This window comes from Nicotiana tomentosiformis, chromosome 7, assembly GCF_000390325.3.
Source record: "Nicotiana tomentosiformis chromosome 7, ASM39032v3, whole genome shotgun sequence".
Taxonomy (NCBI): domain Eukaryota; kingdom Viridiplantae; phylum Streptophyta; class Magnoliopsida; order Solanales; family Solanaceae; genus Nicotiana; species Nicotiana tomentosiformis.
The window spans coordinates 64,326,654-64,347,922 of record NC_090818.1 but is presented as its reverse complement, the minus strand read 5'-3'; the positions used below and the strand labels follow the sequence as shown (position 1 = coordinate 64,347,922).

Genomic DNA, 21,269 nt, shown 5'->3' with positions numbered 1-21,269 from the left:
GAGTCTGCACACACCCCTAGTGAGCACGGTTGATATTATTGAGGGATGGATCTTTCCTGGACATGGATCTTATCCGAAGCACTATATATACCTGGAGATGGATCTTCTCCATGGGCTAGAGTTTCCCTACTCGGTACTGGGTGACTGATGGCCAGTGATGTATATATTCCGGAATGGATCTTCCCTGGGCCGTTTAGGCCATATACAGTACCGAGTGGTTGAGCATTTGAGAGCGTGAGCACATGAGGTTGTCGGCATGGTGCATCACATCAACATGTCCATTGACCTGTAGAAGTAGATGAATTTTATGCTTCATATCGTTCAGATTTGATCTATTTTATTGTTTTGAGTTTTCTATTTAACTTGAAAGCATGCCTAAGTTTCTGCACTGTTATTTCTATATTATACTGCGCCGGATGAGTTCGTCACTACCTTTCAGTCCAAAGGTTGGATTTGTTACTTACTGAGTTGGTTGTACTCACATTACACCCTGCACCTCGTGTGCAGATCCAGGTGCTTTTGGTGACGGCGGTTGCCGATTGAGGAGGTAGGATATCTGAGGCTATCGAGGTAGCTGTATGGTGTTCGCAGGCCTTGACTCTCCTTCATTATCTTTATCTGTATTTCAGTTTTTACTCCTTAGACATTGTAGTAGACTGTATTCTGGCATAGATGCTCATGTACTTGATGACTCCCCGATTTTGTGATAGATTGTATTATGTAGCGGGTATATTTATGTTCCTAAAAGGTTTTTCTTAAATATTAATTGCTTCCGTCTAAAATTTCAAAGCTTTTACTATGTTAAGTTAGTTGAGTAGTGGCTTGCCTAGTACCACGATAGGCGCCATCACGACGGTTGGTTTTGGGTTATGACAGTCTACCTCATTCATAAACGTGCCATATCTGATACGATGCTCCTGACAGCTGAAATGTAGTAAAGGCAACTCCACTCACTTCCACAATTCCCATGGTGCGGAGAATACTGCGACACTTTTCTAGAAATCCCTGGCATCCTAGGCAGTTGTGCCACTATAGCAGGTGGACTATACCTCTTAAACCTCTCAAGTCTCTTTTGTTCTTCTTCTGATGCTTGTGGCCTAATCTCAGGCTGAATCGGAATAACAGGTTGTACCGGCACTACACCCGAAACCTGACCAATGTGAACCTGCTGCTCCGGAGTATGAGCGGTAGGAGTCTGAGCTCCTTCCCCAATCTGTAAACTATTTGGTGCAACGGAGATCAATCCTACCTGAGTTAATGTACCAAACATGTTCAGGAACTGTGCTAAAGTCTCCGGAAGTCCGGGGGTAACAACAAGTGTCTCTGGTACTTGTCCCCCAAGTGGAGCTACTGGAGGATCCTGAACTGCTACCCTGACATGTGCTTTAACTGCGACACGTTCCATTCCTCAGCCTCTACCTCAACCCCGACCTCTTGCGGCCCTAGCAAAATGCGTCGGTGTCTGCTCAGCTAACCCGGTAGCGCGTCTCCTCACCATCCGTGAGAGAATATATGTACAAAGGCTCAAACTCCAAAATCAATAAATTTCGCACGATAGGAATGAAAGGAGTGGAAATTTCCTAACGGTTCTGTAGCCTCTCGAAGATAAGTACAAACGCCTCCGTACCGATCCGCAAGACTCTACTAAACTAGTTCGTGACAGGTAGAACCTATGAACCAAGAGCTCTGATACCAACTTGTCACGACCCGAAATCCCACCACAGGCGTCGTGATGGCACTCTGTCTGTAAGACTAGGTAAGTCGATTACAAATACATTTCGAGCTATTTTTTTTAACATATATAATTTAATACAAATGTCGAAACTAACAGCGGAAATATTCAAACAACCTCCCAAGACTAGTAATACTGAGTCACAAACTCTAACTGAGTACATGCAGTGGTCCCAAGGATCGAATATACAATACTGTTCGAATAAGACTGGATAATACAATAAAAATGGAAAGACTCCACAGGACTGCGACGACCAAGCATCCCTACCTTAAATCCTTGCAATCACACTCTAATATTTGTCCGAATCTGATATCTCCAATACCTGGCTTTGCACAAAAATGTGCAGAAGTGTAGTATGAGTACACCATAGAAAGGGACCCAGTAATTATCAAGACTAACCTCGGTGGAGTAGTAACGAGGTACAGTCAAGACACTCACTAGTCAAATAACTTGTGCAACATAGCATACAAAAATAATAAAAAGCAAATAGCAGCGATGGCAACAATAATCAACTTGTGACATAAACAACAAGGTAACAAGAACACCATAAATATTGCTCAAACGAATAATAAATATAATACATCCAATTAATTAAGTCATTCAAATATAAATCTTTCACATATAAGTTTTTCAAATAAAAATATTTCGAATATAATTCAGTCAAATAAATATCCTTCGAGTATAATTCTTTCAAATAAAAGTCACTATGTGACACCTCATTACTTAATTATTAAATACGGGTTCATCCCACTTTTATATTTTTACGGCACCTCGTGCCCATATCTCTATTATAATCGCACGGACAACTCACGTACCAAAATATCAATGTATATAAGATCTGCATGATCAATTTATTTTCAATAAAGTAAGCTTATAATTTTTAAACCAAGTAAAAGATCAATAAAGAAATGAGTTTATTTTTGAACTCGTTTGGGTGAAAAAATGAAATTTCAATTAAAATGAAGCATCTGATAGCTACTTATTTGGATATAAAATTTATTAAATTAAAACATAATAGAAATTTCTTTTATTCAAAACAAATCAAATCTCGAAAATCGGTAAAAACCAGAAATACAAATCTTAAGAGTCTCGTACGAAAAATCCAAAGCCAAGAATTTACATATTGCGGAAAAACAAAATAAACAAAGGCAAGTGCAGCCATAGAGAAATATCAAAAAAAGGGCAGTCCCGAGGTACCGCCTCGTAGTCCCAACACAAATATCAACAACAAGGTCCCCAGGCCTTCACAAATCAATCCCCGACATAACCTGCCTTGTCTCGCCATGTGCGCAATAATAAAATAAATGCCCTCCTTGTCTCGCCACACACGCATAATAATATTCTCATCTTGTCTCGCTACATGCGCAAACCCACATATATAGCCCACCTTGTCACGCCGCATGTGCATATATCAATATTAACAATAGCACGACAGAAACCTCGTGCAAACCCCCGAACAATCCTCCGAACAATATCATGTGCCAATATCACAACATCTCATAAATTGCACCTCAAGTTCTCAAATATTACAACATATCACAAATTGCACATCGAGTGCTCAAATATTAAAACATATCGCAAATTGCACCTCAAGTGCTCAAATAATTCAACTTGCCACAGAAATCAACAATACATTATTTTTCACAATAAAGAGCCCATGGCTCGACCATAATGTGAACAAAAATCTTAACAAAAATATCCGGAAGCGAACAACTCAATAAATTAATATTTTACAATTTAACACTTTGCCTCAAATATCATTTACGGCCTTTATAACTCAATACCAATTGCAACAACATGAACTGGAAAGTAATTCATCAAGGAACAACGCCTTTTTTAATCCAAAGTTTTGGCAAATAGATTAATGTCTCCTTTTAAACTTACATAATAAATTATTTGCAAATAAAAAATCCATAATAAAATTATCTCCAGGAAATATCAACTCAACAAAAATACGGTATTCACATAAAAATTAAAGTGGCAATCACACCAAATTATCATATAAAAATAAATTCAACAAACAAGGATTTATGCATGACAAATAAAGGATTTACTATGTTCCAATAATTTTCCAATTTAATACATAAGGGCATCTACGAATTTCAACTAATGTAATTTGCACATATAAACCAAGTATGTACTCGTCACCTAGTGTACGTAGTTTCAATTATATAATTTTCACATAAGACTCAATGCCTAAGGGGTAATTCCCTCACTCAAGGTTAGGCAAGATACTTACCTCGACAAAACTAAGTCAATGCTTTAAATGATCTTCGCGAGTGAAGCCACCTCTGGCCGGCTCAAATCTGAAATTCGCCCCTTAATAATACTACGATGGTCAACCACACTAAACAAATTTCAATCTACAATAATGCAACACAATTGCACCAATATTAGTAACAAATTTCCATATTTTTGGCTATTTAGGCATTTTATCAAACACCTAGAGTACATAGCATTTTACTACCTCTAGTAATGATGTTTCTTCATCCAACAATCCCTCCTTCCTACTAACAAGATATACTAAACCATCCTTTGTCTACAAATAACCTTATTTAGCACCATTAAAATCATCAATGAACTCAGATACACCCAATTGTTACTAATTAATTCATTACAAAATCTCTACAACACCCAATAATCTAGTTTAAGTATTTATGGCTTCCAAGCACCATCCAATAAGTTTTAATACTTATTTCTTGCTCACATACTCATAATAAATCCATACATGTAAGTCTAAGGGTGAAGGATTACCTTTTTGGAAGAAATCTTGCAAAATCCTCCTTCGAGTTCTTGAAGAAATTTCTTGAAGATCTAAGTATTTTATGTGTATATTTTATCAATACTAGTGTAGAAATGATGGAATTTCATACCAAGATAATGGAGATTGCTCACCTTGAAGAAGAGAGGAGTTGGTGGTCTTGAGTGAGTGGAGAAGAGCTCCAAATTTCGTCTAAATAAAGTGTGGAAAATGAACCCCGAAATTATATCTATAGGCCCAGATATTTTGGTTTCGGATGCTGCCCTGGATGCTATGGCAGCACTTCACTACCAGCCCTTCTTTCGGATGCAGCCCCGGATGCTTCGCATCCGCAGCCTTTGGTAATTTGGTCATAACGTCATGTAGAAATATCCAAATGACGAACGGTTTGAAGCGTTAGAAACTAGACTTGAAGATCTTTCATTTGATAGATTTTATCTGACATAACTATATATATATATATATATATATATATATATATATATATATATATATATATATATATATATATATATATATATATCATCCTAAGTTAGGTCTTGTGCCGAAACATAACAAACAATCCGGAATGACCTCTGTTTTTGCACACAAGTCGTAAATGACATAACGAAAATATTCAAATTTTTGGAATCGAAGTCCAAGCTCGATACATCAAGTTCAACTTCCGCTCAACATTGTTTTTTCTTAAAATCTTCCATTTTTCAACTTTCGTCAAAATGCGTCAAATTGTCCTACGGACTTCCAAATTTAAATCCGGACATATGCCTAAGTCTAAAATCATCATACGAAACTATTGACACCATAAAGGTCCAATTCCAGAGTCATTTGCTCAAAAGTCAAACTCCGATCAACTCTTTTCACTTAAGCTTCAAAAATAAGAATTGTTCTTTCAATTTAATTCTGAATCTTCCGGAACCAAACTCAACCGCACATGCAAGGATCACTGGCTCTAATACCAAAATATTTACTTTTATTTAAGAGTACGTAGGGTATCAGAGCCCAGTGATCTTTGAATTTTGTAAATTCATAAGACAACATGGTGGCCAAGTGTGGAAGAGAAAGGCTTGACTTCTTCTATTGACTAACAAGACTGTATATACAACTCAAGTAGTAAACCTTAGTCCTAAAAAATATAGAAAACTGGTCCTAAATAATACAAAAAACTAGTCCTAACAAATATCAGAAAGGAAAACTTTCCTAGTCCAAAATATGGAAACCATACACATGTTTCTTTAATACCACCTCTCAAGTTGGCGCATACGGATTACAAATGACCAACTTGCACACGAGAGAAATATACGAAAATTCTTCTAATGCCTTCATAAATATATCTGTCAATTGCTCCTGTGAAGGCACAAAGCTAGTACGATATTCCCACTATCAATGTCGTCATGAATAAAATAATAATCCACTTTAATGTGTTTAGTTCTTTCATGAAAGACTGGATTCTTTGCTATATGCAATGCTGCTTGACTGTCACAATAAAGATAAATAGGGGAAGTGCAAGTCATTCTCAAACTAAATATGTCACGACCCCAATTTTCCTCCGTAGGATGTCGTGATGGCACCTAGTCTATACGACTAGGTAAGCCTAACAATAATAATAACTGAACAGATATAAATCAACAAGTTACTAAAAATAACTGAATAATATATAAAAATTCTCCGAAAGAAGAATCTCACAATACACAACCCAAAACTGGTGTAACTGAGTCATAAGCTCTACAGAATATAACTAGAGTACTACTACATCACTGTCTGAAAGAAAATGCAACATGAAGTAAAATAGGGAAGGTGACTCTAAGGCTTGCGAATGTGGAGCAGGTATACTTTGAAATCTCCCAAGCAGCAACTACAACAACCTCTAGTGACCGGCATGAGCAGACGTACTATAACGACCCGACTGATCGTTTTGAGCCCTGGCACGTCATTCGGTGATTCGAGGCCTTGAGTAGCTTCACTTCAGGTATTATGACCTGTACGTGTGGTCGGAATTGAAATTCGGGAAGTTCAGAGTTGATTTGGAAAGAAAATTCTCATTTCAGAAGCTTTAAGTTGGAGGAATTGACTAAGGTTGGCTTTCTGAGTAAACGACTTCTGAATCGGGATTTGAAGATTCCAATAGCTTCGTATGATAATTCTAAACTTGGACGTATGTCCGGATTGGGTTTTGGATGACCCGAGAGTGTTTCGTTGCCTATTGTGGAAGTTGGCATTTTGGAAGAATTTTATAAATTTGGGTTGAAGTGCATTTCAATATTATCTGTCATGCCCCAAAAGCGAGGAGCGCGACCGGCACTCAACTGAGTGAACCCGACCGACTAAGCCTATTAAAAACATCATTCTACCCAACTCATCCACCATGGAGATAATACATTATTTTTAATAATTAGACAAAACGTGATCATGTCTATAATACCAGTTCATTACCAATAGTTTTCATCATTTTTAAAGTCTCAAATGTGACAAGTAATACAACCACAACACAACATAGTTTGTCTTTCCCCAGTACTAATACACAACCCACACTTATGTCTATGGAGCCTCTATAGATAAGGAAGAGTACAATGATAATGCCGGCAACAAGGCCCCGGCTATACCTCAAATAGAATATACAAAGAACAAAAGATACATGACTCCGGGATGAAGTGGGGCTCACCAAATCAGCTGGGAAGAAGGTGTACTGCTATCACTGATCAATCTCTCCTACTGTGGAACCACCTGCATCTATTTAAAGATGCAGTGCCCCTGGAAAAAGGGATGTTAGTACCGTCGAATAGTACTAGTATGAAAACTAAACACCAATTTAATAATTTAGAAATACAAGATAATTATGATGAACCAGTGCGGCAATAGAATAATAAAGATAATTGTATAACCAAAGCAAGCTTATTAAAAGCTATCAACAATATTTATAGGATGTAAGATGAGATACTATGTAACCATCTTCACGCAAAGCAGCCCCGCCGCCTTACCCGATGTATGCAGGTGGAGGTGTACGTACAATACCACAACTCTAATCAAGCAGCCCTGCTGCCTCACCGCAATGCTTGCGGGTGGATACATAATGACAGTACTAAGAACTTACACAAAGCGGCTATGCCGCCTCACTCCAATGTATGCGGGTGGTGGTGACACAACAATACCAAAACTATACACAAAGCGGTCGTACTGCCTCACCCCAATATAAGCGGGTGGAGGTGCAGTCCCACAATATCATAATCCCTACACAAAGAGGTCATGCCGCCTCACCCCAATATATATATATGCGGGTGGAGGAGTATCACAATCACAATCTCTATATCATAATCCCCACATAAAGCGGTCATGCCGCCTCTCCCCAATATATGTGGGTGGAGGTGTATCACAATCACAATCTCTACACAACTTGGCATAATACCTTTCACATAAATCACAACTAGAAATTATAACATGTGGATACATAATCCATAGATTGGGACGCATCCTCAATTTATAATGCAATATGATAAGAGCATTTGAAATACGAATTAAACATATATCTTCATCACAAAACTTATCGGAATACTCGATTTATAATCAACATCTCGAAACTCACAAGGATAATGAGAATTCCAACTCTTAAAGAAGAGTTTAGCCAACATACCTCACTTGAGCTTCCTTACACTCTAAATGTTCCGAAATTTTTGGCAACTTCAATCTATTTTAGAAATATAACAAATTAAACCAAAATTAGAAAGATGATCATGGTTCTAGCACATTTGAGAATTTTATCAAACACTAGATGTCTGATAATAGCTCAAAAATGACCCAAAGAGTGTATTTAACGAAATAGGGTCGGGTTTTAAAAACCCAAAAATGAAGCTCCGGAACAGGTTCTGCGGTCGCATATGCGACCGTATAATGGTTATGCGGACCGCATATCGGTCGCATATTGGTGTCTAAAGTTGGCCAAAATCTGTCTGTGTATGCGGTCACTATGCGGTCCGCATAATTGTTATGTGATCTCATAATGCACCGCATAACAGTTATGCGGTATCATAATCGACCACATAATTTCCCCGGACTGGCCCTTCTCCTGCTCACTTCTGCGGCCATTATGCGGCCCACAGAGTGATTCTGCGGTTGCATAATGGACCACAGAATTATATTTTTCTGCCAAAAATATTCCTTTGCTTTCCCGTGCATTGTTCAACCCAAAAAGTCTGAGCTCTATAATCCTCAAACACGTAAGCGTAGTCCGGCACCATGAAACATTATTTTCTTTGCAAATTTTACCAGGCCTTATACTTAAGTACTTTGAAATTTTTCGGGGTGTTACATTCTCCCCTGCTTAGGATCATTTGTCCTCGAATGAGGGTCAAATTCTCTTATTAGCATCTTATGCAACTCGGTGTTATTTTCATACCACACACCAGCAACTCCAAATTAGACTAACTCCCTAAATTTTCAAAAATTTCGCCAGAGTTTCCTTTGTAACTAGGCCTATCCACCTGTCAGAGAGCCCTAGAAACACATCCTAACAACATATACATAATCCAACAACATAACATAATACAAAACAACACCAACTGTGGCCTCACAAGCAATTATATTACCAGAACGGAACGCCCTTAACACCAAATGTACAAGTCATACATATTTCATAGGGATATCCCTTAGCATTTTCATAAGGCACAACTCATAATTACATGGTTATTCAAATAAATAAGGATACTTTTTCTTCATTTCTTCTTCGGCCTCCCAAGTAGCCTCTTCAACCTGTTGGTTTCGCCACAACACTTTCACAGATGTAATTTCTTTGTTTCTCAACTTTCGGACTTGCCGATAAATAATAGTAACTGGAATCTCTTCATAAGTCAATTCTTTATTTACCTCAATAGTCAACTAGAATAATGACTGTCGGATCTCCAACTACTTTCTTCAACATAGACACATGAAACACCAGGTGTACTAATGACATCTCAGGTGGTAGCTCAAGCTTGTATGCCAACTCACCGATCCTCTGAATGATTTTGTATGGTCCGACATACCTCAGACCTAATTTCCCTTTCTTACCAAATCGCATTATGCCCTTCATGGGGAAAACTTTCAAGAATACCCAATCATCTCCTTTGAACTCCAAATCCCTACGACGAACATCCGAATAGGATTTTTGACGACTCTGAGCAGTCTTCAACCACTCCTTAATGATTTTAACATTTTCCATAGCCTGATGCATGAGGTCTAGCCCTATCAACTCTGCTTCCCCAATTTCGAACCACCCAATGGGAGATCTACATCTCCTACCATATAAAGCCTTGAATGGTGCCATCTGAATGCTAGCATGATAGTTATTGTTGTATGCAAATTCTATGAGTGGTAAATTATCATCCCAGCTACCTTTGAAGTCCAGAACACAAGCGCGCGACATATCCTCAAGCGTTTGAATAGTCCGCTCTGCCTGCCCGTCAGTTTGCGGATAAAAGGTTGTACTGAGATTCACCTGAGTACCCTAAACCTTACTGAAATGTCTTCCAAACGTTAGCAGTGAATTGTACTCCCCGATCAGAAATGATGGAAACTGGGGTGCCATGCAACCTGACTATTTCTTTGATATACAACTGAGCATACTGCTCCGCTGTGTTGGTAGACCTAACCGGAAAAAAGTGTGCAGACTTCGTGAGTCGATCCACAATCACCCAAATTGAGTCACACTTGTACGGAGTGAGTGGTAATCCTACCACAAAGTCCATATTAATCATTTCCCATTTCCACATTGGAATTTCTATGTTTTGTGCCAACCCACCGGGCCTTTGGTGTTCGGCCTTCACTTGCTGACAATTCGGACATCTTGCCATAAAGTCTGCCACATTCCTCTTCATATCATTCCACCAATAGACTTCCTTAAGATCATGATACATTTTTGTAGAACCTGGTGCACGGAATACCTAATAGTGTGAGCTTCAATCAAAATTCTTTCACGGAGACCATCCACATTTGGAACACATAGTCGGCCTTGGTGCCTTAGTGTAACATCATCCATGCCAAGAGAAAAGGCCATGGTCTTATGTTTATGAATTCCCTCTTTCAATTGCACCAACAATGGATCGTTGTATTGTTTTTCTTTGACTTCCACTATAAGTGATGATTCAGTCTTATTTTGCACAATTACCCCTCCTTCGCTAGAGTCCGCAAGACGAACTCCAAAACTAGCCAATCAGTGAACTTCTTTGGCCAATGGCCTTTGATATGCCTTCAAGTGAGCTAAGCTACCCATAGATTTTAGGCTAAGAGCATCCGCCACAACATTAGCCTTCCCCGGATGGTATAAAATAACAATGTCATAATCCTTGAGTAATTCAAGCCATATTCTCTACCTCAAATTCAATTCCTTCTGTTTGAAAATATATTGAAGGCTCTTATGGTCCGTGAATATATCCACATAGACCCCATATAAATAATGACGCTAAATTTTCAATGCAGATATCACTGCTGCAAGTTCTAAATCATGTGTTGGATAGTTCTTTTTATGATTCTTTAGTTGCCTAGAGGCATAAGCTATCACCTTCCCATGTTGCATTAATACACACCCAAGCCCGATTCTTGAAGCATCACAATATACCACAAATCCATCTATACCCTCCGGTAGAGTCAACACCGGCGTCGTAGTCAATCTTGCTTTCAATTCCTGGAAACTCCTTTCACAAGCATCTGACCATTGGAACTTAATTGCCTTCTCCGTCAATTTAGTCAATGGAGAGGCAAGAGTAGAAAACCTGTCCACAAACTTTCTGTAATACCCAGCTAAAGCTAAGAAACTGCGAATCTCTGTTGGAGACGTAGGCCTCGGCCAATTCTTCACAGCTGAAATTTTCTGAGGATCAACCTTAATTACCTCACTAGAAACTACATGACCCAAGAATATGACTGATTCAAGCCAAAATTCACACTTTGAAAACTTTACATATAACTGGTGTTGATGCAGGGTTTGCAGAACTACCTTGAGATGATCAGCATGGTCCTCCTGACTTCGTGAATATACAAGAATATCATCAATGAACACTATCACAAAGGAGTCGAGGAATGGCTTAAAAACTCGATTCATAAGATCCATGAAGGCTGCTGGGCATTTGTTAGCCCAAACGACATCACCCTAAATTCAAAATGCCCATACCGGGTCCTAAAACTTGTTTTTAGAATATCCCGCTCCCTAATCTTCAATTGGTGATATCCGGATCTTAAATCAATTTTGGAGAAGTACCTGGCACCTTGCAATTGATCAAACAAATCATCTATCCTTGGCAGTGGGTACTTATTCTTGATTGTGACATTATTAAGTTGCCGATAGTCAATATACATTCTCAGTTACCCATCTTTCTTTCTTACAAAAAGGACCGATGTGCCCCAAAGTGACACACTTAGCCGGATAAAATCCCTTTTCTAACAAATCTCTTAATTGTTCCTTTAGCTCCTTCAATTCTGCCGGTGCCATTCTGTAGGGTGGAATAGATATAGGATGTGTATCTGGTATCACATCAATACCAAAATCAATCTCCCTGTCTAGTGGGATACTAGGGAGTTCATCCGGAAAGACTCCCGAAAATTCATTAACAACAGGCACAGACTCAAGTGTAGGTGCCTCAGCATCAGTGTCCGTAACTTGGACGAAATGGTAAATGCACCCCTTGTTGATCATCTTTGTGGCCTTAAGGTAGGAAATAAACCTACCCTTTAGCACCATATCATCACCCTTCCACTCAATAACCGGCTCATTTGGAAATTCGAACCTAACAGTTCTGGTTCGGCAATCGAGCTTGGAAAAACATGAATAAAGCCAATCCATCCCCATTATCACATCAAAAACGACCATTATCAATTCAATAAGATCGGCCACGGTGTCCCGACCACACAACATGACAACACAATCCCTATAAACCCGCGCGGCCAAAATAGACTCACCAATCGAAGTAGATACAGAGAACGGCTCATGAAGTTATTCTGGTTCTATCCCATATTCCATAGCAACATAAGGTGTGACATATGACAAAGTAGAACCGGGATCAATAAGAGCATATACATCATGATATTGGACAGTCAATATACCTGTGACAACATCTAGAGAAGCCTCTAATTCCCGACGTCTCCTCATAGCATAAAATCTGTTGGGTCCTCCCGAATTCTGTGCACCACCCCTAGCTGCACTTTGAAATTTTCTGGGATGTTACATTATCGATGTCCATTTAGGATTTTGAATTTGGGAATAAATCCTTATGGTGATTCTGGTATTGGGAGCGTGTCCGGAAGTAGATTCAGAGGTCCGTAGGTCATTTTGGAGTCACTTGGCGAAAGTTAGAAATTTGAAGATTTTTGAGAAGTTTGACCGGAAGTGGAATTTTTGATATCGGGGTCGGATTCTGATTCCGAAAGTAGGAGTAGGCCCGTAATGTTGAACGTGGCTTGTGTGCAGAATTTTATGTCAAACGGACGTGATTTTATAGGTTTTGGCATCGAATATAGAAGTTTGAAGTTCTAAAGCTCATTTAGTTTGAATTGGAGTGTGATTCAAGGTTTTAGAATTGTTTGATGTGATTTGAAGGCTCGACTAAGTTCGTAATATGTTTTGGGATGTGTTGGTAAGATTGGTGGAGGTCCCGAGGTCTTCGAGTGGAATTTTGATAGTTAACGGCTTGAAATTCGACTTGGGGGATCTGCTGAAATTCCTTATACGCGATCGCGAGTGGAAGTCCGCGAATGCGTAGAGTTATTTGGGGTGACTGTGAAATGTTCTATGCGGTCACGATGATGGACCTGCGATCGTGGTGCTGTGGGTAGTTGTTCTATGCGAACGCGGCTCTGGTAACGCGTTCTTGAAGAAGGAATGAGGGATGGCCTGATGCCACACGTTTGCTCATCGCGATCGCGTGAGGAGGAGTGTGATCGTGAAGTGTTGGGTTACAGAATGTCTCCTTCACGTGGGCTTGTCTGTGGTCGCATAGAGGAAAATGCAGAGGCAGTGTGCTTAGTCTTCGCGATCGCGAAGAAGGGCGGACCTGGGCTAGGCAGAATGTTTTAAAAGCGGGGTTTGAGTTTATTTCACCCATTTTTCACACGGCTTGGGCGATATTTGGAGATTTTGAAGAGGGGATTTCACCATCAAGCATGAGGTAAGTGATTTATACTAGTTGTGAGTTACATACAAGGTTTATACATGGATTTAGGCATGAAAATTTGTAGAAATTTGGGATTTTGAAGAAAAACCTAGAAATTAGTATATTTTGATTTTGACCACGAAATTGGACATGGAATTGGATGGAAATTATATATTTTAATTTTTGAGATTATGGGTGACGTTTTTCTCTGAAAAATTCAGGAATCCGGGCACGTGGACCCGGGGTGAATTTTAGGAATATTACCATTTTGGGTTGGGTAATTAATTTAATAGCCCAATTTTGAATTATTGAGCATGTCTTAATTATTTTTCATAACATTTGGATAGGTTCGGAATTTTCGGCATTTGTGATTGGGAAGTGAGTTTTGAGACAAGATAAGTCTCTTGTCTAACCTTGTAAGGGGGAATTACCTCTTAGGTAATTTAAATTAATAATTGTTGCTAATTGTGGTGGCTACGTACGTACGAGGTGACGGGAGTCCGTGCCTAGCTACTATTTATCCTAAAGTTCGGGTAGTTTAGGACTCAAATCATGAATTACGCGTGTTAGTTGTATTCTTTATTTAATTAATGTATTTGAACTATATTGTGAATTGCTAGGGAAGAAAGTAAAATATTAAAATCTCATATACTTGAATTCTTGTATAAATTAATTAATTGTTAAAAGAATTTTTACATCGTCTTGTATATAATAATATATATATCCTCATAAGAAAATGTCCTCCTTTCTTGTGGAGAGGGCCGAACGCCTCGGCAGTATAGATGCATCTATGGATCGCGCCACACGTCCCTCGGCAGTGTATACGACACTCTGGATCGGGCTGTACGACCTCGACAGAAATCGTGCCTAATAATAATTAACGATACCTTGATATTTTATTGCAGCTTGTGAAGCTAATTGATAAATTAAAAATTTATTAGAATCGAAAGAGTTAATTATTTTTGTTGGTTAAAGAAAATTATTGTTATTCCTATAAATCACGTTGATTTAACTATCTCTATTTTAATATTATTCACCCTTAGTGAGTGTCAAAGTCGACCTCTCATCACTACTTATTCGAGGTTAGGCTTGATACTTACTGGGTACACGTTGTTTTCCGTACTCATGCTACACTTACTGCACATTTTTATTGTGCAGGTATAGATATGTCTAGCGGCCTTGTGGGCGCAGAGGTGTGGTTAAAATGCGGGACTTAGGTGAGCTGCATTCAATATTACGATCCACAGCCAACAGAGTCTCCTTCAGAGTTATTTACATTTTTCCTATCTAATTTGTATTCCGGACAGATGCTGTATTTTATTTTAATTCCCTAGTAAATGCCCATGCACTTGTGACACCGCATTTTGGGAGTGATTATGGGTTGTTTAGAAATTTAGTTGCTAAAATATTTATCACTTACTCTATGAGTTCTATCTCTACTATGTAATTGAACAAATTTTTATTTCAAAAATACTAAAATGGGTAATTAATTTAATTTATTTATAGTTGGCTTGCCTGACAACGGTGTTAGGTGCCATCACGACCTTTAATGGATTTTGGGTCGTAACAACATGGTATCAGATCCCTATGTTCACTTAGGTCTCACGAGTCATGAGCAAGTCTAGTAGAGTCTTGCGGATTGGTATAGGGACGTATGTACTTATCTTCGAGATGCTACAGGGTTGTTAGGAGCATTTCCTTTTCTTGAGTCCTCATCGTGTGATTTGATTCCTTTGAGGCTTATGCCCTTATTTCCTTCCTATTAAATCTTATGTGACGTGAAGCGCTTGTCATAAATTGGGAATCGAGGAAGTTTAGTGGTACTACAGATGTGGTGCAGGATGTTTCTCCCTACGTATTTGATTGGGCTATTGTCGTCGCCTTGCGGAAGGTCGCTCTGTCGTTTCAGCTCAGTATCAGTATTACTTAAGGTTTTGAGATTGGGAATTGATTGTTTTGGGGACTCATGCATTGCTATCGCATAGTGTTGTGTAATGGTAGGATGTTTGTCTATGCATCGGGGCAGTGAATGACTTGAAAGGAGGTTTTGCTCCGTGCATGATTCAGAGAGTCGGTATTGTATTTCTAGTGGAGGAAAGGAAATTGGACTGCGGATGCTCAGGTTTAGATCGATGGGGTAACGAGACTTGGTATTTTTGAGTGTGGTGAAATCTTCATCTGTGATGTGGTGACATCGTCCTTAATGGAAGGTGTTAAGCTCGCTAGTGTTGTGGCCCTCTTTAATTCCCCTTTGGGATAGGGTATTGTGAAATGATGCCGGGAAAGTGGCTGTTATAGATCGCGGTATGCAGTGGTTCAAGATCGAACCGGTGTTCCTAGTATTGATGGCTCGAGAAAGAGGATCCTCGGAAAGGTTTAAAGTTGGTGGCGATCTATTGATTCAAGTGCTACAGAGATAGATATTGATTTAAGGCAACAATTGGGCAGCGAAGGATGAGGAAGGACATGTGGGAGGTGTCTCACGGTGGTTAAACTTCTAAAAGGCCGAGTGTGAGAAACAAGAGTTGAGTAGTTGCTTAAAGGAGGATTTGACCAAAGTAGGAGAGTGGCAGAGTGGCATACGGGTTCTGTGGTAGGATAGCCACACGCCTTGGGGAAATTAGAGTGATTTGGGATTTGTGGTGGATAGTGACTAGGTCTACGAGCTTAATTTGGAATATTGGCTGCTATATTGAGGAAGATTGGATGTGATAGGAGGGAGTTGCTTAAAATGAAGCAGGATACAACATGACTTTGGATTGGAATGTATTGTCGCACCTTTCGTTGATGTCCATGAGGAGTGAACGGACTTGTACAGCTGGTGAACGAGCAGGGGCTGAGGATGGTTTATTGGTTTCGTGGTAATTGTACTCGGTGCAGCGTGGTTGGAGAATGTCGACATGGAATTTCCACATATGGGATATCTCATGTGAGCAGGTTAGTGGTTGTGTGGTATTGATGAAGCTTCTACGAAGAATTTTACTGACTATCCAGTAAGAGGTCGAGCATGTATATGTGGCTAGTGATTCAGAGTGTTCATGAAATGGTTAACAGGAAGATTTCGAGGAATTTGGCTGGTCGATTGTGCGAGGTCATGTCAATGAAGAAGAAGGAATCTTGGTAGGTTCTAGGGTTATGAAATTGTAGCTACGACCTAAGTGGGAGATCTCCATCGTCTACGATTGGATTGCATGATTGTGTACTTATGAGGTTTCTGGTTATAGGAATATTGGTGGGTTATTATGACTAAGGAAAAAGAACATCAGTGGTGATTTGAGCCAAGGATTTGAGCAACGTGTGCTACAATTGGCCTTATCGATTCATGTTCAGGATTGAGAAGACTCAAGATTTATGCTTCGTGTAGATGTGGTGTACAAGGAAGGTGATTCAGCCGGGTGCTTCTTTGAGATGGCGTTCACGTGCTAGCAGAGCCTTGGAGTTGATCATATTTGGGAACAAGTCAGAGTGGGAGTACAGTGCTTAAAGATTTCGGGTTCGTGGTTGTCACGCCCCAAAACAGAGGAGCGCGATCGGCGCTCAACCGAGTGAACCCGACCGAGCAAGCCTGTTAGATTTCATTCTACCCAAATTCATCCACGAATGGAGATAATACATATTTTCAATAATTGGACAAAAAGGTGTTCATGTCTACAATACCCATTCATTACCAATAGTTTTTCATTTTTAAAGTCTCAAATGGACAAATAATACAACCACAACATAACATATTTTGATTTTCCCAACACCAATACACAACCCACACTATGTCTACGGAGCCTCTATAGATAAGGAAGAGTACAATGATAATGCCGGCAACAAGTCCTCGGCTATACCTCAAACAGAATACACAAAGGACAAAAGATATATGACCCCGAAATGAAGTGGGGCTCACCAAGTCAGCTGGGAAGAAGGTGTGTTGCTATCACTGATCAATACCTCCTGCTGTGGAACCACCTACATCAATTTAAAGATGCAGCGCCCCCGACAAAAGGGACGTTAGTACCGTCGAATAGTACTAGTATGAAAACCAAACACCAATTTAAGAATTTAGAAATACAATATGAATATGATGAATCAGTGAGACAATAGCATGATATAGCTAACCGTTTAAACAGAAGCAAGCTTATTAAGAGCTATCAATATCATTTATAGGATTTCAGATGAGATCCTCTGTAACCATCTTCACACAAAGCGGCCATGCTGCCTCACCCGATGTATGCAGGTGGAGGTGTAAGTACAATACCACAACTCTACCCAAGCGGCCCCACTGCCTCACCCTAATGTATGCGGGTGGATGTATAACCACAGTATGAAGAACTTACACAAAGTGACTATACCGCCTCACCCCAATGTATGCGGGTGGAAATGCATCAACGATACCAATACCAATACAAAGCGTCTATGTTGCCTCACCCCCATATACATATGTGGGTGGTGGTGCCTCAACAATACCAAAACTATACACAAAGCGACCGTACAGCCTCACCCCAATGTATGCGGGTGGAGGTGCAGCCCCAGAATACCATAATTTCTACACAAAGTGGTCATGCTGCCTCACCCCAATATATATACGGGTGGAGGTGTATCACAATATCTGTACCATAATCCCCACACAAAGAGGTCATGCCACCTTACCCCAATATATGCGGATGGAGGTATATCACAATCACAATCTCTGTACCATAATCCCCACACAAAGCGGTCATGCCACCTCACCCCAATATATACGGATGGAGGTGTATCAAAATCACAATCTCTACACAACTTGGCATAATAACTTTCACATAAATCACGACTTGAATTTATAACATATGGTTACACACAATCCATAGTTTGGAACACATCCTCAATTTATAATGCAATATGATAAGAGCATTTGAAATACGAATTGAACATATATATTTATCACAAAACTTATCGGAATACTCGATTTGTAATCAACATCTTGGAGCTTAAAAGGATAATGAAAATTCCAATTCTTAAAGAAGAGTTAACCAACATATCTCACTCGAGCTTCCTTAAACTCTAAAATGTTCCTGAATTCTTAGCAACTTCAATCTATTGTAGAAATATAATAAATTGAACCAAAATTAGGAAGATGCACATGGTTTTAGCTCATTTGAGCATTTTATCAAACACTAGGTGTGCATTAAGGTTTCAAGGTCCTTTAATGGAGGATTCCATCATCCCACAACCCAATATTTACCATATTTAGCTCAATAATCTTCCTACACTCTTTGATAACACATGCAAGAAAATAAACAACTCTCATACCCAAGAATTGCACTCTAGGACACACTCTCTCACTCTAAAAATATCGGATTTTTGGCCAAAATGACTTAACCCCTCTCTATTCCCGGACTTGGGGTTATTTAATGAGTTCCCATGTCCTCGGCCGCGGATTTGGCCGCGGATTTGAGGCAGAAACTCTCAAATATGCGCGGCCGCGGATTTGGCCGCACATCTGGCCGCGCATATGACACATGTTCAGTAAAATGGTCGTAACTTGTTGAATACATATCCAAATGACAAACAATTTGATGAGCTGGAAACTAGATTCAAAGGGCCTTAATGTGATAGGTTATACACCATATAACTCTTCTTATCTTGATAGTTATGCTCGTTTGCAGTTAGATCTTGTGCAAACTCACTTGAAATTGTATCCTATCATATAATTTTCAACTTGACTTAGCCTTAGGGCTCTTATTAGACCATAAACCATTCTTAATGCACCTCATACATATATTATCATCATCAATTGATATCACTCAATATATCAGTCTTGTTCATACCCAAATTAATATAATTAGCACCAACCAATCTTCTTAATGGTCTTAAAACACTTCAAAAAAATTTCGGGGTGTTACACTCTCCCCCACTTAAGAACATTCGTCCTCGAATGTTTTACAAGTCATTATTAGGCTCAGTATTATCCTCCTTTCACTTTAACCAGTATCTTTAATCGTTCTTGACTTCATATAGATCTTAGATATTCATCCTACATTTCATCTTCCTTAAGGCCCCAAAATTTGGCTAACTCCCAAAACTTTCAGAAATTTCGGCAGAGTATCCTCTTCAATTGGGCCTAACCACCTGCCAGAGAATTACCAAAACTAGTCCTAACAACATATACATTAACCAATGAGGCAACATAACATTAAAACAATGCCAACCGTGGCTTCACGAGCAGTATACTACCAAAAAGGAACACCCTTAACATAAGCTGTACAAATGATACGTAATTCATAGGGAACAATTTCATAGAATGATTATATAGCTATTCAAACAAATAAGGGTACTTTTTCTTCATATCTTCCTCGGCCTCCCAAGTAGCCTTTTCAACCCATTGGTTTCGCCATAGCACTTTCAAGGATGCAATTTCTTTGTTTCTCAACTTTCGGACTTGCCGATCAATAATAGAAACTGGAATCTCTTCATAAGTAAATTTTTCATTTACCTCAATAGTCTCAACCGGAACAGTGATCGTCGGATCTCCAACTACTTTCTTTAACATAGACACATGAAATACCGGGTGTACTAATGACATCTCATGTGGTAGCTCAAGCTTGTATGCTACCTCTACGATCCTCTGAATGATTTTGTACGGTACGACATACCTCGTACTCAATTTCCCTTTCTTACCAAATCGCATTACACCCTTCATAGGGGAAACTTTCAAAAATACCCAATCATTTTCTTTGAATTCCAAATCTCTACAACGAACATCTGAATAGGATTTTTGTCGACTCTGAGCAGTCTTCAACCGCTCCTTAATGATTTTAACTTTTTCCATAGCCTGATGCACAAGGTCTGGCCCTATCAACTCTGCTTCCCCAATTTCGAACCACCCAATGGGAGATCTACATCTCCTACCATATAAAGCCTCGAACGGTGCCATTTGAATGCTAGCATGATAACTATTGTTATATGCAAATTCTATGAGTGGTAAATGATCATCCCAGCTACCTTTGAAGTCTATAACACAAGCGCGCAACATATCCTCAAGCGTCTGAATAGTCTGATCTGCCTGCCCGTCAGTCTGCGGGTGAAAGGTTGTACTGAGATTCACCTGAGTACCCAAACCTTGCTGAACTTTCTTCCAAAAATTAGCAGTGAATTGTGATCCCCGATCAGAAATGAGGGAAACTGGGGTGCCATGCAACCTGACTATTTCTTTGATATACAACTAAGCATACTGCTCCGCTGTGTTGGTAGACTTAACCGGCAAAAAGTGTGCTGACTTCGTGAGTCGATCCACAATCACCCAAATTGATTCAAACTTGCGTGGAGTGCGTGGTAATCCTACCACAAAGTCCATATTAATCATTTCTCATTTCCATATTGGAATTTCTATGTTTTGTGCCAACCTACCGGGCCTTTGGTGTTCGGTCTTCACTTGCTGATAGTTCGAACATCTTGCTACAAAGTCCGCCACATTCCACTTCATATCATTCCACCAATAGACTTCCTTAAGATCATGATACATTTTTGTAGAACCCGGGTGCACAAAATACCTAGAAGTGTGAGCTTCAGTTAAAATTCTTTCACGGATACCATCCACATTTGGAACGCATAGTTGCCCTTGGTACCTTAGTGTACTATCATCCATGGCAAGAGAAAAGGTTGTGGTCTTATGTTTATGAATCCCCTCTTTCAATTGCACCAA

The 21,269-nt window shown here is 39.4% G+C and overlaps 1 protein-coding gene across 1 annotated transcript; it reads right to left on the bottom strand.

Moving 5' to 3' along the window:
- Positions 1-11,802: 11,802 nt before the first annotated feature.
- LOC138895699 (uncharacterized) lies at positions 11,803-12,303 on the bottom strand. The gene has a single exon (XM_070180419.1). The coding sequence runs from the start codon at positions 12,301-12,303 to the stop codon at positions 11,803-11,805; it is 501 nt and encodes a 166-aa protein (XP_070036520.1).
- Positions 12,304-21,269: the final 8,966 nt, after the last annotated feature.